The sequence below is a fragment of the Mastacembelus armatus genome, chromosome 13, assembly GCF_900324485.2.
Source record: "Mastacembelus armatus chromosome 13, fMasArm1.2, whole genome shotgun sequence".
Classification (NCBI taxonomy): domain Eukaryota; kingdom Metazoa; phylum Chordata; class Actinopteri; order Synbranchiformes; family Mastacembelidae; genus Mastacembelus; species Mastacembelus armatus.
In genome coordinates this window covers 22,212,410-22,230,902 of record NC_046645.1, presented here as the reverse complement: position 1 = coordinate 22,230,902, position 18,493 = coordinate 22,212,410, and the positions used below count along the sequence as shown (strand labels likewise).

The following is an 18,493-nucleotide window of genomic DNA, read 5'->3' as shown; positions in this document are numbered from 1 at the left end:
TAAAATTTAGTATTTCAGCCAAAAGAGTGTGGGATTAACTCTATTGGCTGTAGTTTGTAGTGTTTGTTTTGATTATGGTATATGGTATATGCCATGTAAAATTTGTTTCTGGGGGCACAAATTGTTGACAGCAGGAATCCAGATTAACATCCACATGATACTGTCATTAATTTCTACATGTTGCACATTCCCATCTACACCAGCAGCAGATGTTTGTTTGTTATACCTTCATTAGCAATGCAGGTAAAACTGGTAATACTAATTGAAAGCAGATTGATCCTGTTAGGGCTGGTATGGCTGCTCCAGGAAGCATTCACATTTTGCAACAGTGAGACACAGTCGAAAGGATGTTTTTTCTTCTTCTTCTAGCACACACTAAACACACAAGCTTAAACATGCACACACTGTCCAAAAGTCCAAAAGAGTTTTCTCAAAGCAAAGAGATTCCAGCCAAAAGCAAAATAAAGCCATAAAAATGCCCAAGCATCTGTGCCACTGAGGGAAGCTCACCATAGTTAGCAGAGCCATCTGATACAACAAGGCAACCACTTCATAGTCAACAGTTAACACTCAGGGACCAAGATGTACTGTAGAGCATCCCACTGCAATTTATCTGCTCACAGTTGCCTTGCAAAAGTAATTATGTTGGATTAGAGGAAGTGGAGGGGAGGTGAGGCAGGGAGCAGAGCAAGTGGTGAGTGTTGGGGTCAGAAAGTGAAATAGTCCAAACAGAGAGAGAAGGGACGTCAGCTGGCTCAGGTTCAGATATAAGGTGAGTAATGTTGATGTAAATGATGAGATAAGGAGCTTAGAGAAAGCACCCAGTGGATTTACTGGTCAGCCAGTTGGAAAGCTGTTCCTACTTTTAACACCAGACAAAGCAAAGAAAGAAACAGCTATGCTAAAAAATCCTCAGTGACATTCAGGAAATATCACAGCACTGGCATTTCATTTGTAAATCAATTCTTGTAAACCTCCAGGCATAATAGCAAAGAATGTTCATCCTTTCACCAGCAATAACTACTGGCTGAAGACAGGAGTTGTGGATGACCCTGACCCCTTTAACCCGATCATGGCATCACTACTCACCGGCTTATCAGTGAAGGGGGTCGACTCAGAGGGCGCCATGTCGTAATAAGGAGGCTGAAGAGGAAGCTTCTGCATTTCCTCTTCCTTGTCGAGATGAACCACCTACAGAAAACACCAAGAGCTCAGCAAGACTCACAATGAGCTCCGAAGCTCCACAAACCAGACAGTTCAGCGGGTGACTTTGAACCGAGAGTGCCAGTGAAAGCTACAACCTTTACAACGTTATTTCAGAGCTACATGATTTGAACAGCAGGGTATTATGTCGAGCATTTTTTAAATTCATTTGCTCACATTTGTTTTTCAGTGATAATGAGCAGAATTGAAATCTGGAATCTGACAAGGATCATTTTAGCTGCTCTGCTGAACTCTTTATGTTCATACAAGTTATTGTGTCAAATTATAAACTTTAATATCACACAACGATGATGCAAACTTGTGAAACAGAGGAGCAGGAATGCTAGAAGTACTGTAAAGCTGCAAGAGTTGGCTACACAGCCGCTGAAGGACAGAGCTGCAGGGAGTTTATTGCATACAAGGTGACATGAATACAAAACACATGCTGCGGATTAATTACAGCTTAGCAAGCATATGTTGTCAAATTATGAATGAAGCTTACTGAAATCAAACTTACATATGCATTCTGAACAGAAAAACATGTTCTTTCCTTGTTGCAACAAAAAATATATATTTATCAACTATTTCCAAAACCATCACACACTGGACTTGAAATGCCACAGTGGTGATTACTTTGCAGGTTTATTTTAATGGTTTGATATTGCTGTATTATCGCCCAACAAAGACACATTTAAATTTATATTTTGTACAACTGTTACTTTGTCATATTCTAGAGGAGCGTCTCAGTGTTTCAGGATTAGACTCTGGACTGCAGGTAGTCTAAGATGTAAAATATATGATTAAGATGAATATTCCATGTGTCAAATGTTTGTTGTTTATTTGGTAGAAAATAAAACAATATTCTTATGAAAGGGGTTACTAACAGCTGCTTACTATAAAACTCAGTATTCGCTGTAGGTTTTCTGCAGCATAAGGGAAGCAGTGCATTGTTGTAAAGTGGAGGAGGGGGGAAGCAAAGTGCCCCTTTATAGTTTTCATTTTCAGCAGGCCACTGGTCTTCCCGCTAGCATGGTCCTAATTGATGTGTCAAAGTTTGCAATAATGTCAGAGCAAAGTTTGACGCTGGTGACACTGAAATACCTTTAAAAGGACTTAAAGGTGTGAAATTCACTACAGGCTCTATAAATGTTTCATGACATGAAGGAATTAATTAATTTTGTAATGACAAAAGAATGCTTGCAAAATCTTTATTAAACATTTGCCAGACCTGTGTATTGCATAATGAAAATGTGAATGAAAGAACTCAAAGAAGTCCAGAACAATGAAGTTATCAATGCAATACATGAGAGTCATATAATAGCTGGTGAACAATGCAGTTCCCCTCCGCACCTCTGTGCTCTGCAATTTGAGGGATCAAAAGTCTGCCAAATATTGTTTGATACCAATTTTTCTCATATTCAGAAATAGCTGTTGAATGCCAGTTAATATGCATTTGGTTGATGTGAGCTTTTCCATTCATATTACATGAAAAGGCAAAGAATTTAATGGCTGAGTGGTCGAATGGTGAACTGAGCTCCAGATTTCATGTGCAATTAGCTGGAGGAAACGTTTGTTTGGAGCATAAAGACATCTCCTGGATGGTTGTCGTCCGCTTGGCTCTCAGAGTCCATCTCAAGGCAACATACGCTGAGTGCTTGTGATGTAGCAAGCGCAGATGTTTCTACTTTGGCTGTGTTACCAGTTTTGCACTGTGATAAATCCATGTGTCTGCCAATTTCTTCAGGCCAGTCAAGCCACCTAGTAACCTACCCTGAAAAAAAGCTGAAATACTCCACTTTTTCAACTACCAAATTCAATAATGGGATGCACTGTATTAACCATTACTTCTCTATGTAATCATAACCTTGTCCTAAAACTGCCTTTTCATGGATGTTCATGATATTTTGGAGGTAGGGTTTTACGTTTCTAGTTTATTTAGTTTGTTGTTAATTAACAGTCCTTTTCATAGCTTAGTGAGATGATTGACAAGCTGTAGGGCAGGAACCTGAGTGGGACTAAATGTCTAAATGTACCCCTAACTGGTACAATATATGATTTACAGTTACAGCTTTTTTTTTTTTTTTACATCTCTGATAATCCCAGAACAATGTATCTTCTTTATTTTGGACCATTTGCAGCCTGTTCTAGTATCCAAACAAACACTGAAAATGCAGCCATTGTTACATCCTGACCTGTTGTGCAGAGTGAATTACAGCCATAAATAATGAAAACCTGAACGCTCAAACCTTAAAAGTGTTTTGGTCTGTTAATGTGTGTATTTTCCTCTGTACATGCCAAGTTGTATAACAGTAATGCTTATTGTTTTTGCATCAGTGATTAGTGTTTATTCATGCATACTTTACTCATCACATCATGAACCTGCTAGGATATTTATTTTCTTTTGCTTACTTTTATTTTTCCAGATGTAAGCTTGCTGAGCATGCACCTTCTTATAAAGCAACTACCACCATAAAATTGAACACATTAAATCCACTAAAGTGTCTATTACAGCCTCATCTTTCCACTAATCACCAGTGAGTTGGGCATTAGATGCCTTGCCTAAGCTCTCCACTGCAGTAGTTGTGTAGGGAAGAGAGCACATTATGTTCCTTTCTTTCCATTACTGTCCCTGCCCAGATGTCCAGGAGTTGACCTTGGAGTTGTAAAGACTATCCTAAAGATGGATTCAAATCTCAGCAGTGCGGTGTGGTGGCCAATTCGGTACTAAGGTGAATCTTCAGTTATTCAGATTTTAATAATTCTTTTTTCACTTTATCTCTCCAATTTTAATTTGGCCAGTAATTTTGTACTGCATCCCTTGACAACACAAAGGTCTGAGGAGGCTCAGTGTGACGTCTGTGGACTTGTGCACTGACCACAACCTCTAATGTGTACCTGCTACTGCACTCAGAATGGAAAACCACAGGGAGAGGTGATGCAAAACCAGAAAAATCCAGGCATTCCTGGAAGTTCTGTTGAACTGTGGTATATAATTGCCCTAATAATAAAATATTATGTTTTTATTTAAAATTGACAAAAGAATATTGTTTCACATAATGGCCAGTTAATTTAAAATGAGGCAATTCAAGAGTCATGTGTCAGGGTTGAAGTTAAAGTGCAGTTCCATAACTGTCAAGTGCACACAAACAGACTTGTGCAAAGAGAATGCGGCTGCCTTAATGCAATCTATCTTCCCCAAGCTAAGTATCACAGTATATGCTATATATACTTTTTTTTTCCAGCAGTTGCGATATAAGCAATCATCATACCTGTACTTTATTATGTTATACAGAAAATGTGACAATGTTACTAGTGTGCACAGGCAATCTAACTCTGTCAGATGAAACAACCAAATATACTTCAGTTCAGTTATTTTTTGTTTTCCCACCATCCCCATTTTATCTGAACCCCCATTCACACTGTCCATTTAAGGCGAGATTACTGCACAAATTTGCCTGTATGACAACCACTCAGTGCACTCACTGCTGATCCACCTCAATTCCTCCACAGGAGGTAGTAAATTTGATGCAACTATTCCTCCTTAGCTTTCTGTGCAAGAAGGGAAAGGAAGCTTGGAGGTTTGGGGGCAGAGAGATGTGACATTTTTATTCTGTGTCAGCTCTATAGCAAATAAATTACTCAAAACAATCAGAATTTGTTCCCATGATCATTAACATATTGTATAGCAACTTTATGTGAGTAAATCACAGGATGAATCACAGGATCAGCAAAAGCACATCCCTCTTTTGATCATCAAAGCAACAATGGTACTGAAATGTTTTCTATTTTCAATAGCTGTCATAAGCATCATACCTCTAAAACTGGGGTACATGTACTGTATCTGCTTAAAAAGAACACAGTTCCATGTAAATAGATAAAGCTGCCTGAAAGAAGGTCAGCTGGATGCAAACACAGAGGAAACTTTGTCTAAAAACAACTTTAGTTGTTGTTTAGTTTCAACTGTGGGAAACTCCTCCCTTCTTTTGTGTGTTACATTATGAGAGGATAGGTCAAATCAAGAACACAAAAAAAATGCTATTTTTTAGTTTTGAGAATAGTCAAAACTGTGCAAGCACGAAATATGCAACCAGCTTAGACTGTTGTTTTGCCTGTTCATCCCAGATCAGTGATCCGAGGAAATGGTTAAAATCAGTAACATTCTCCTCTCTAATCCACTCATTGTTAACATTTCAATTTGTCTCTGATTAATAATATCACTGCTGATTCAAATTATGAAAATATGTCTTTGGATGAAAAAAAAAACAAAAAACAAAACTGCTGTGGAACAAAGCTGATTATGAGACTTGAGTCGTACCTTATACTCTGTAACTTACTTGGTAAGATCCAAATACAATAAAATGAATAAACACCATATTCATGTAAAGTGAAATCATAGTGGCTAATACAAAATGCCACCAGCACACAGTATTCAACCAGAATGTATCCCAGCGCAAATAAGATACTTTTCAAATTTTACGCTGCAGTGCAAGGTCAGTATTTATGAGCCTGAAATGACCCACTTACCATTACTTTACTGTTTAAGAGGGAAATTAAGTAGTGCAAACTGGGACTTACACTACCTGTTAGTTGTTTCACTTGGAAAACAAAACATTTGTGTAATTAGATATTTCAGGCCTCTTGGCTAATTGCACTGGAACTGGATTGTTGGAGGAACTCTGTGACAAGCATCAGTTCAGGGGAGAGGATGAGAAACACTCTACAAATGAAAAAAATGGCTTCATTTCACTGAACTCATTGCACTGCTATTCCACCTGAGCCATAAATATCATTTCAACAACAACCATAAAGTCTAACAGTAAAATTTCATGTCAAAAAGAAAAAAAAAAAACGTATTATAAATGTGTTATAAATGTCATTTTAAAGGTTCTGCCTTGGTTTTTACAAAAATCTTAAATCCTGAATTGATGACATTCCACTCAGAGATGTGACAAAATTTAAGACAAAAATCCATAAAGTTCTCAGAACTGGTGTCAGATCAGCCAGAGAGAATAAGAAAAAAAAGAAAAGGAGGAGAAGGAGGATCTTACCTGGATGTCGTCAGATGTCAAGTGTCCCTTCATGTCACTGTTCTTCTTTTTGGGTGGGGGAGGGGCCGGTTTATGGGCAGGTGGGAGGTCAGTCCTGTTAAGAGAGTGAAAAGATAACATGAGACTCGGCACAGTAAGGGATTGCCACTCTTTATGTCCCTCACCTTCTACAGCACTCTATAATGAGAAGTCCTGCCTGCACTTGCCTTTTTCACTCTTTCCTTGGATTTTGATAGATCTTGTGTTGCTGGCTTTGTTGCGGTGGCAGCCATTCCCCCTGCCCTTTCAAAGGCTCTCGCTGGAGAGACACTGTGCTAATGAGAGTGGGCTGTAATTGGACACTGAGGTGAGGAGATGGAGATGGAGGAGGTATAGGGGGCAGGGAGAAGGGCATGTGTGAGTCAAGTCCTCAGGGTGGATGGAACCTCGTCCAAAGAGCCATGTGGGCAAACACCCTAGCTACTGTGCAGTGACTGTTTGTTTGACATGTCGTCCTGAGCTGTGACTCAGCAGGCAGTTTCCGCTATCCACCTTTCCTTAGATCCCTGCTACTAACATTTCCTAATCCCCAGACTTTCACCCCACTCTTCTATTGACACACCTGGGGAAGAACAAAGCCTAGACAACTGAACACCTGTACTCATTTACTCGCCGCTATTAGTCATATTGTAAACAACTATTTTCTTCAAATCAGCAATGAAATTTTCACTGGAGATAAAGACCACTCTGGCACACAGTCGCTGGTATGATAATAAAATGGAAAATTAAATTGTGAACAGAAAAGACAGCAGTAATTGAAGGCTTGATGTTGAAATTGTTTGAAGTGCATCTGGATAATTATTTCAGACAAGGAAGCAGAAGGGTTGTTGCTACAAAATCGTTACAAAGAAAATCCTTTCCCTCTAACATGCTGGTAGTCAGATGTCATCTGCCGTATTCTGACATGATATCAGGAGTGATCAAAGATAATGAAGTAGAGCACAGACAATGAGCTGTGTACCTACATGCATTATCTCCAACTCCCTCCTGCTGCCCATTCGCACTGGTTCACGTCCTTATTGAATAACATGACCTTTCCACAAGGCCAAGCAGGCGTTTTAATGTGCAGAAAATTTGTGCATGACTGCACCTCTTAACTCTTTCTTTCACGCTCATTATTTCCAGTCCGTATCACCTCGTCTCCAGACAGGGCTGCTGTGGCACTGCCAGATTCATGTGGCACCCTCTTCAGCCTGCCTGCAGCACAGAGGCAGAGCAAATGCACAGAAAGGCAGCATGCAGCACACTCGCCCATCTACAATAACCTCTTTCATCACAGAGCCTTCAGAAGAGAAGCATCCATTTTCTCTAAGACATAATTATGAGTTTAGAGGAAATGTGGTTTCCGCAGGTACAGGAGTGTGCTCATTATACAGTATTGTAATCCATCGCTTGTGATTGACTGGATTCTGATACAGGTGAGAACTGGTGACAGCTGATAAGATCATTTGCTTTCAAGAAATGCATGAGACAAAATGGAATTATCAGCATCTGTCTGCCCTGTGTATACACTGAGACACAGTCATGACTTTTCTTCAGTTTGCTGAAACAGAAAGTTGATGAATACCTGCAGAAATGTAGCATAATCTAACACTGATACAATACTATGTTTTGAGACAAATCATCATGTACATGATCATTTTATGATAGACTGATTCAGGCAGGATGAAATCCTGCTATGTTTATGTATGATCCAGCATTTGCATTCAGATCCTGCCACATTTCTTCAACTTACATTTGATCCCATAGGACCCTGGATGATTGCATTTCACTGCACATTATGTGAAGAAGTCAGTTCAAATAGGTGCTGAGTAGAGGCCCCATATGCAGAGTGGCTTTATTAAATCTGACCAAACATAAGAAACTCCCTCATCTCATGACATCCACCCCACAGCAACCAAAACATAGCTGTCATAACTCCTTTATTTCATCGAACTCCACTACATTTGTAACCACATTACATACAAGCAGCAGCCTCAGGAGACAGTGTATAGATTGTCACTACTGGTTGACACAATATTGGGAAAACAGAGTGAAAAATAGTATCAATGTTTGATGAAGCAGCGTGTGTAGAGTGCACAAACCTACAATATGGCTATGTGCTCAGGCGCACATCTACCGAGACAAATACATAGCCTGTGTGCGCTCAGTCATTCAAGCTGTGTCAAATCCATATAGACTCATACTATAAAATATTAATCTTTAAAATATATTCTTAATGTTAGTAGAAAGGACATTTTTATGCTTCACTCTCCTGTGGCATGAACTAATAAATTGACAGGTGCCAAAATCCTACAGTTATGTTGGAAAAGTAAAAATTAATTAAAATATTTTAATATCAATATCCCTATATGTTTTGTCCATCAAGGTGTTCTTGAATCTGTCTGAACATTGTCCTCTGAATGCCCATATTTCTATTTGTGTGATCCATTTCTTGTGCACTGTGCTGTGTGAGAAATGTCCATTGACTCGGTGCTAATAAATTAGGCAACTTGAGTGAGCATGTGGATATCTTTGAGCGTACTTGTTTTGTCTCTTCTCAAATGTGAGCACATTACACGCCTCAATGTAGCATGGAATTAGCATGTAGTATTTGGCACATTTAATGAGCTGCACATGCAGAATACAAGAATTTATAGTTGCAAAGAGTAAAAGCACATGTATGGGAAAAACTAATTGAAATGTAGTGAAGTTGAAGTTTGTGTTAAATTTTATTGAATAATGCATTGGAGAAAACGGCAGGCAGCCGTCAAGTCATTCAGCAAATGGTTGCTTCACAACAACACTGTACAAGACAAAATTCCTGCTAAATAATTAAATGACTTTTTCCCATGCAAACCTTGCTTTCAAGCTTAATAAGATTAGCCTTTGATCTTAAATATATATTTATTTTTTCCTTTCTTCTTGCTTCTTCTTGATTAATATATGCAGCTTTTCGTGGTTTAACATTTCTGAGCGACCAACTGTGGAGATGTAACCTTTTCAATGGCCAAAATTGCCATTGGGAATACAAAGACATAATGAACCAGGCAGTACCAACCCAAACAAGGAGAAAGTAAGAGTTAAAGAATGGGCCAATAACGGTAACGTTAAATATTTATTAAGGTTGTTTTCTCCTGTGATGTATACTTGCATATGCTGAGTAAAATATTCAGCACATCAGATTTGTGCATGCATTTTCTCCCCTGGTGCACTGCTCTATAACCAATTCTTCAGTTTGCTCTTAACGTTAGCACAGTCTGTCAATAGTCAGATATGTTGATGTTCGTCTCAGCCGGACCACCTCATTGGCATCTCAACTGTGTGATTACACACAGACTTCCTCCTAGCTGAATGTGATGCAGGCTGTGTGTGGGCTTTGTGAGATGCAGACACTAATGAAAGCTGACAAGCACCACAAGCCTGTGGGGAGAAGAAAGCACTGGGCAGGGAACCATAAGCTACATTCAAGTTTGCACTGTTTCCTACTCAGACATCCACCTTGAAGACCTCGCTCCTCCTCGCTCTGTTGGCTACAAAAGGCTCAGGGCAGCTTAAGGGGAGATTTATGGAGGATAGCAAGGAGAAAACATAACTAATCCTTAAACTGAGAAGAGTAATCTGTGAGGTAAGATTTACTGCAAAGAAAATGACTTTTACAATGCACTCACAAAAACTGACCTTTTTGTGAGAAATGTGTGCAGCAGTAAGGTGGTTTCGAACTGCAGATAATCAGAGTTAAGACGTCCCACAGTGTGACAGTCTGAAAACACTCTTCCTGTCCGCTGCACATAAGAGAAAGTGTTGCATTTCCAGAAGCGTTTGGATTAAAGAGTTACCACAAGACCACAACCCTACTCATGGAAAACAATGTGAAGTGTTTGAGCTGATCCTTGGTACTCTCATTGATTTCTGTTGATCACAATCTTATTTGGCAATTTAAATGCTAATGATACTATTAATTGCAAGACGGGATAAATGTGATTTGATCTTTAGGAGGCAATTACTTTCATGCTTTGCCTCGCTCCAATCTTTTCAAAAGGTGGACAACAATTACACCGCAGAGCTTAGCTTTTTTTTCTCACAAGAGAAGACAGAACAAAACAAGAACGAAACAAAATGACTGCTGTTTTTGTTCTTTGACAAGTTTATCAAAAACTATTTCTGTGGTTGGGGGAAGGTTTAGCTTCTAAGCACATTTATCTTTACAATTATACACACAAGGCCAGTTTCCAAACCTTTTTCAACACTTTAGGCATTGCTACTAGATTACATACACTGCTATATGAAAGAACATGAAAATAAAAGTGACTGTTATAGACATTTGTACTGCTAAGTATAATATTCTGCACAGAGAAACCAAGCACCATTTTTTCTCATAAATAACAGATGATTCAAATTCATACCCAGTACAATAACAGTCCATGTTGACATGAAAAATAATCCTACTTTGGTTACAGCTTAAAGCTAAAATTCCAACAATGAATGATCATTTTTCATATTTTAAAAGGTCTCCACATAGCAATGGTAAAAAGCACTGGTGACCAGTCCATAAATCAAAGGGTACACAAACAATTCATGTCTCTACAAATCACTTTTGCCGGTGCCACCAAAGCAGGCATCTAGTTTAATGACTGCAACATCCCATTTTCTTCCACTTGATTTTAATGTAGAGTCTATTAGTAATTTTTAAGCATCCTCCAAAATCGTAATGGTGCTACATGTCAGTCCTGGGAAACCATGTTTACCCCTATTTGAGAAAAACCAGCATTATTGTTGATTGGTGACAGTGACATCCAACTCATTCTGCATGTTATTCTTTTCTGATTCATGGTAAATATGACCAGGAAGATGACATGGAAGTGATTTATACCAGTGAGTATTTGCAACTGTGTCAACATGAGCTGTACTTCAGGAACACTAGCAAGTGAATTCATTTTGCAGGAGAATGGTGCCACTATTGGCAGAGCTTTTCGGCATTTTGGAGGTCATACATCATACTCAGGCAAAAGACCGGGCAATAAACACATTATTTTGAGAACATCGTTTCTGACAATGCCCATCTATTTTGATAATCAGTTGACTGTTGTGCCAGTGCAGCCTCTAAAGGGCCAGTGATTTATTAGGATTGACCAATTTTGAGTCACGTCATGTGCTGCTTTGTGAGGGCAAACAGAGGCGTGACTGGCGGTGCAGTCAGGCATGTTATCAAATGCCCAGGCTTGATTAACGGCTCATCAACATGCAGAATTAAACAGTCTGGCTAAATGCTTCACCTCTACCCTGACAACAGACACTCATGAATCTCTTTTCTGCAGTAAAACAAACTCAACACATTCACTTGAAACTTATCTGCATTCACATAATTAGACATTTCAGAAAAAGGTAAACTGTTTCTCCAGAAAACACTGAACATGTTTGATCACAAGCCACAAGAAAACAGAAACAAATATTCACCTGGACAATCAAAGCTTTGAATCACATTTCACTACATTACATGCCGAGCTACAAGTAGGAAACAATACCAACAGTTACACAGCACTGACTCAACTTGTCATGCATATTTGACGACAGGCGTGCACACAAAAGAAGGGGGAAAGAGCAAGATGCAGAAGACAGAGGTTGCACAATGTAATCTGTTAACAAGGACATTATCATTGAGTTTCAGCTTCATTGATGATTATAAAAAACAAAGTCTCTGCAAGCTTACAGATTTCCTTCTGATAAATAACTTGATATGTATGTACTTGTCAAAATGACATCCATTCTGTCCAAGCTCCCTAAATCTGATAAACTCTAAGTGAAGCTGGATATTTTATCTTTACTTTTAATTAAATTTGATTTATCTTGGCACTGTTTTCATCTAGCTTAATTCCATTCATAGTTTATCAAACTGCATCTCCATAATTTGACGGAACTGGGTTTTTCATGCATCAAATGAAGATGTTTGAATTGTACTTTTAATGCCTTAATTTATTGAAAGATATCCAGAGAGAAATAGAAATTCCTTAAAGATTTTTAAATGATGAAAAGCTCATGATGATAAATGTTTGCTACTTTGAGCGCTCATAAGGGTGTGCTCAAGTATGTCACTTGCAGGCCACCATTACATGCAGGCAACAGAATAGAGGTTCCAGGAGGACAGGGTTCAACGGGGGATAGACTGGGCTCAGGTGCCTCTACTTTCCTTGTGGGGGACTCTGGTTTCTCTGGTGCCTGTGTCACACAACTATCAGCAACAGCAGCAACAGCAATGCTGAGGGAGGGGAGTGGGAAACAAAGAGCAGTTACTTTGCCATCAGAGTGAGAAAGAAAGATAGATTAGTAGGGAGTGAAAAAGAGACAGAAAGCAATGGTAGAGGTAAGAGTCCATGTGCTTCATTTGTCTTAAAAACATTCCTGAGAGGTAGAAGCAATGTGGTTTCTTGGTCTCTGTGGGCTCAGTGATGGACCTGCAGACACCGCAGAGCACTGAGATGTGTAGCAGGCAGAATAGTGGAGGCCAAAAACCTGGCAGCACGTCTTGTCGATGCTTGATGTTAGCGTCACTGCTTTGAAAATCAACTCAATTACAAGATTCTGGAGGGAGACTTCTAAAATAAGCATTGTAATCTCATCATGTGAGTTGATTAAAGGCTCCTGTTTACCCTCAGCCAGATTCTGCACACCCCCAACCTCAGTTGTTTTGGTGATATTCCCAGAGAGGCAGATAGCCATGCCCTGAACACAGCAGCATCATTCCCATGGGGATGTGGATTGCATCTTGTATATCCACTATAGCCAAGAACATCATGGAAACCCTGGCAACCATGGAACTATCTGTCGCGGCCAGGTGTTTCAGACAAAGGCAATTAGCAGGATTCAACTCAAATGCTTATTTCTTCCTTGTCTGAAACCAGATTTCTTATAATTCCTTCTAAACAGATGGCAGAGACTTTGATCACCTCCAGAATAACACAAAAAGATATTTTGGATTTTCACTGCTCTGTTGTTTGCTCTTCTCTTAGCTGCATCCTCTGCAACTTCTGCGTTCTCTTTAGTGCATGGGCAGCAATTGGCAATGTTCGAAATTGTCATGGCCCCTGGTTTGCTGGCAGGACAAAATTACCTGGTTGGCCAGAGGAGATTGGGGCAGAAGTAAATATAGACCAAATCTATAGTCAACAATCTGCCTGGCTTAATTGATGCTAGGAAATAGGCCTTATATGTGTTACTGCACATTCTAAACTGGTATTTTTGTACTTTAATGACCTACAAAGATTGCTTTAGGTTGTTAAATGCCACTTTGTCTGGTTTGATTGGAGTAGATCAACATTTAAATCATATTTGCATCATTGTTCCATTTTGAACTACGTTATTTGACTATATATGTTTTGCTCAATCATCAAATCTTTACAGTTTCAAAAATATTCATTTACATGAACAGTTTCTTCAAACAACATTTACAAACAGCCCAACATTTGGATCTGCTGCATACTCTGGAATCTCCTGGAAAATCTCCTTCACTTCCTGATAATATGGTAACAATTCAACAGAGGAGAAACTTTCCCAAAGAGAGGCTACAGCACCTGTTCCTGCAATCAGTCCTGATTAAAACAATAGTGTTTTAATGGAAAATGGGCTCACTACAGCCACATTACAATCAAGCAACTGCTTAATAGCTGCTGCTTTAATGATAATTATTCAATTCTACCTGCTATAAGGTAAACTTGCCTTTTTTTAGTGTGGTTGTACTTAGGTTATTTCTCATGAAGTGACCTATAGGAAAGTAGATTACCGGTTTTCAGAATAAATAAGGCAGCTGCAAGTGCTTTGTCCTTTTCAAAGTGTTTCTCTCTCATGGGCTGACAAGAGTGTACACCTAATCATACCACCTGTCCAGCCTCGTGCAATATTCTCTGACAGAGGATTGGTACTCACAGGTCATTATCTGTCTCAGTTCGGGTCTTCTGCTGCCGCCGATGGACCATGAAGACAGTAACAGCCACGCCGATGATGAGTCCAATGGCAACAACACCTCCAAGGATCCCGATAACGCCACCTGGGGGACCCTGTGGCAGTGGCTTTTCTGTAGACAAGAGGAGATATAACAGTGTCAAAGTAGGTGCCGCTTGAGTAATTGATGCTGTTGGACTGAAAAAAAAAAAATCACCGGACAAAGGACAAAAAAACTTCATTAATATCATATCTCAGTAATGTCTCCCTGTAGCATGTCCATGGCAGGAAAATATTCTGCAAGAAATAACACATATACTACACATACTTTAGCAACTGGTTAAAATAAACGTAACATGAAAGCAACAGTGCACCTGAAATGAAGAAAAAACAATGTATAAAAGGAAAATTTTTACAAGCCATTTGACACGACATTTTCTAGGCTTGAGATTTTCTGTCATAAAACACAACCAAACACTTTTTTTCAGGGGCATATTTCAGGATGAGGCCAGCGTCCTGCATGCCCTGGTACTGCATGAATACCAAACTGTTGTGGTCACTTAGCAGCTGCTGCTGCATTTCTAATATGCACTCCATCAACTGTTCAAAAGGAGCCTAAATTGGCTCTGACTTGACAGTGAACCCACATGCACTCGTAAGAGCATGACAAAGCTATTGTATGAGTCCTTTCCAGCAGGGGGTAATGAATGCAAAATATATTACCAGCATGGCAGAGAAAAAATGCGCATGGTTTCCAAAATAAAATGATTTAACAAATTCTATTATGAGCAAAACATGGAAAAGTTGGTCTACAAGTGGTGAGATATGAAGGTCTAACTTCAAAGCTCAAAAAGCAAAATTCAAAACATAATAATAATTCAAGATATACATTTCAGGATTTCCTCCAGTCTTTTTTTAAAGAGCTGCACTGGGCTACAATCATCTCTCAAACATAACCTTTGGACATGTTAGTGGGAATCTCTGGAAGTGTCCTTGAGATTGTCAAAAGTAAGCTGTGATAAGAGCCAGAGGTGCCATCTGAAGCTGAAAAAAATACGGATAAAAAAATACCTTTTGATGCCAGCATACAATTGATTTAGTTCAATCCATTGCAGGAAATGGGATGAGCTTTGAAATCATCACTACATCTTCACATATACTGTAGACCTGTTGGTATTATGGTATTATACTTTTACATCTGATGAACAATGACCCTTCTCATGTGAGATCATAATACTCCAAAATAATCTGTTGTCATGTAGATAAAAAGCTAAATCACTCCAGGTCCCATGTGAACCTTTTCCACCATGTCCCAACTGGCCAGGTATTGTTAAAATAGGGCTGTCATTTCTTTCAGAAGCATAATGGAGTGGCATCAGCAATGGCATCTGTTTTCTTCGACAAAGCTGTCCTCTTTTTAAGACAGGCAAGGGACCAATCAATGCCTGTAAGCCTGTTGTGCTAGGATGCTGCAAATTCGTACCATCTCCACTTTGAAAAGGAAAGCCTATCTCCTGCCCTCATGATGTCTCCATTATTATCTGGCTGTCCCTCCTGGTTGTGATAGGACAAGGCCTCCCTCCCTAAGGGACCTCTTCTCAACAGCCTCTGCCTGCTTGCTTGATTCACTGCCCATAATGATGGATACACAGAGGACCACTTCACAAACGGCCCCATAATAGCAGGCACGTTAGCCCACCTTGTACCTGACACTCACTTCCTCACTTCCTCAGTCATTAGATATGTTGTCCATCAGAGTGTTGTATCACACCACGGCTGTAGCTGGTGCTATAATTTTCCGTCTTATGATACTTAAAAGTCATGTTGAATCAACACACCAAGTAAAAAGGTTTTCTTGTAGCCACAGACAGAGACAGACAGACACGCACACACACACACACATACACACACACACGCTTCTTTCTTGTGATGCATTTCAATAAACAGGCTGTGGAGTAGCTTTGAAGACTGGGCATGACTGTGATCTTGCTGTAGCGTAGCAACAGATAAGCAGGAACTCCTACCGTTGTCTCATCGTGCTACATAGTGAAAGCCAGTGGGTTGAATTTCATGGCCCTAATGCAAATGCCAGACACAATAGTCTGTTGTATAACACTAACACACAGTGGAGTGAACTAGATCAAAATGCAATTTCCCTGTTGTGAAGCCTGAGGCATTCAGCACACAGGATTTACACTGTCACCTCCTAACACATAAAGGTAGGGTGAGCCATCTGGTGCACAGTCTGAGCCTTCATCTGATTCTCATATAGCTGGAGATTCACCACAATTAAAAAATTTGTTTCAATACATGGGTTTTACAATAAAGCAATTTAATAATTACATGCTTGCACTGTTGTGGCTACTGCAGAGAGCAGAGAATGCTGGGGATGCAAAACAAAAGGATTAGCAAGCAGGCACCATTACTTCCACACTGTGTACAACAATGCTGAGCTGGGATTATTTTATTACAAAACTCAGAGCTAACCTCTACAGAAGCAAAGCCCTTCTACTATGCTCCTTCTGCAGCCAAGAGCACACCTTCAAATTACTCCATGGAAGATAGTATAACTGTAGCAGATATGTGGTGTTTGATGATTCACTTGCTGCAGGGAATGTATTTTCAAGGACATGAATGACTCAGAATTTGCAAACAGGGTGGCGTGGCTACAGATGTCAATTCTATTATTCTCAATGAAAGTTCCAGTTTATAATATCTCACCTCAACCAATAACACAGTGAACACGATTTCCTTCTGAAAGCCCTTCTAAAGCACTTGGCCGGCATTTGTGGGTATCGTGAAGAAAAGTGTGAAATTTGGTGTTCATATGTACAAATGCTAAATAATTGAGGAAAATTTAGGTGATGAAGAGGTGAGCATGACAGTCAGCAATAAATATTTACTGAATGCCTAAACTTTGATTGTGTTCAGCACCTACATGGTGGCTCTAGTGTTTAGCAGAATTGTCTGTCCTGTTTGTGTTTTTTGATGCCCATGACATAGTCCTGTTAAAGTAATCATTTGGAAATTGCCCTGCGCTGCACAACAAGCAGCACTACACGAAGAGGGCTTTGTCCTTGTTGTACAATAAACAGTGGACTGCCAACAGTAATAGGCATGGGGACTGAGTTACTGTATGCCACAAATCTCTGCTTCCACAGCCACCAACAGTGCCACTACCAACACCATCATTATCTTCACCTTCAGCATTATCATAAGGCTTGAAGAAGAAAAAATAACATTGTGTAGTTAGGGGTAAGAGAATAATCCTCCCCTGAACTCACTGCAGAGCAAAGTGCACAACATACAAAATGGTTAAAGCAACTTTCATGTAATCAAATATTCTGTTTTCATCCAAGTAGTAATTTTACAAACATTAAAGCTAATTGTGAGGCGAGGCTCTTTTCCAGGAAAAAAAACTATAATCCACTGGAAATTACAGTTTGCAACTAAATAGAATAGAATAGAATATCTTTATTGTACCAGGTACAACAAAATGCTATCTGGTCAGTGCGTCATTCACAGTAGCATATAAAGGTACTACAATTTCTTTTAATATATACTGCACATGCATGTACACTTTTACTGTATATGTACTTTGTTGTAATAATTGTATTATTTGCTTTTTCATTCTTCTATGAGGTAATAACACAAACATTAGTTCTTTTAATTTTGATATTTCAGTAGGGCTATGTTTTGCTTATAATAGCCTAAGTGTTTTACTTAACTATAGATTCAAATGCAGGACTTTGAACTATAAGACAGCATCCATACATTATACTATTTCTTCTTAAAGTTACATTTATGGAACATAAAAGCTATGTGAAGACAAACAGCCCTGACATTTTTATCACCTTAGAAAGTCATTCTAGGTAAGGTAAAATTGCCTACTTTCACATCCCCTGACACAGAGCAACATTATTATCCCATTGGAGTCATATTTCTACCTGACAAATGTAATCCAATATTCATTCTCGTTTTAGCTTTGTTTTGGTCGACTACTGAGAAAAATATTTGGCCCTTTTCCTGCTAACTGTTCCAACTTTCCTGTCCAGCTCTTTGCCAGTGTGTATATAAGATACAGATTTTCAGACTTTCTTCTTGTTGGATAGCAACTGCTGTGTTTAATACAGACTTGGACCATAGTAAATAGCTAATATGCAGGTTGTGTCAAATGACACATTGTCAATTGATTTACTTCTAATATCAATGATGTGATCTGTTCCATCACTGAAAAAGTACATCTGAAGTCATAGAAAGCCTAAATAACTACAGCACATGTGGCCAAT

At 39.2% G+C, this 18,493-nt stretch overlaps 1 protein-coding gene across 1 annotated transcript in view; it reads right to left on the bottom strand.

Annotated features, from left to right (window-relative positions):
* nectin1b (nectin cell adhesion molecule 1b) overlaps nt 1-18,493 on the bottom strand; it is a 144,009-nt gene that overhangs the window by 20,718 nt on the left and 104,798 nt on the right. The window contains exons 6-9 of the mRNA XM_026330191.1: nt 14,190-14,337; nt 12,460-12,525; nt 6,252-6,348; nt 1,090-1,191 (exon numbers count right to left, since the gene is read on the bottom strand). Of these exons, the coding sequence (XP_026185976.1) occupies nt 1,090-1,191; nt 6,252-6,348; nt 12,460-12,525; nt 14,190-14,337 (413 nt within the window). The remainder of the gene's footprint in view (nt 1-1,089; nt 1,192-6,251; nt 6,349-12,459; nt 12,526-14,189; nt 14,338-18,493) is intronic.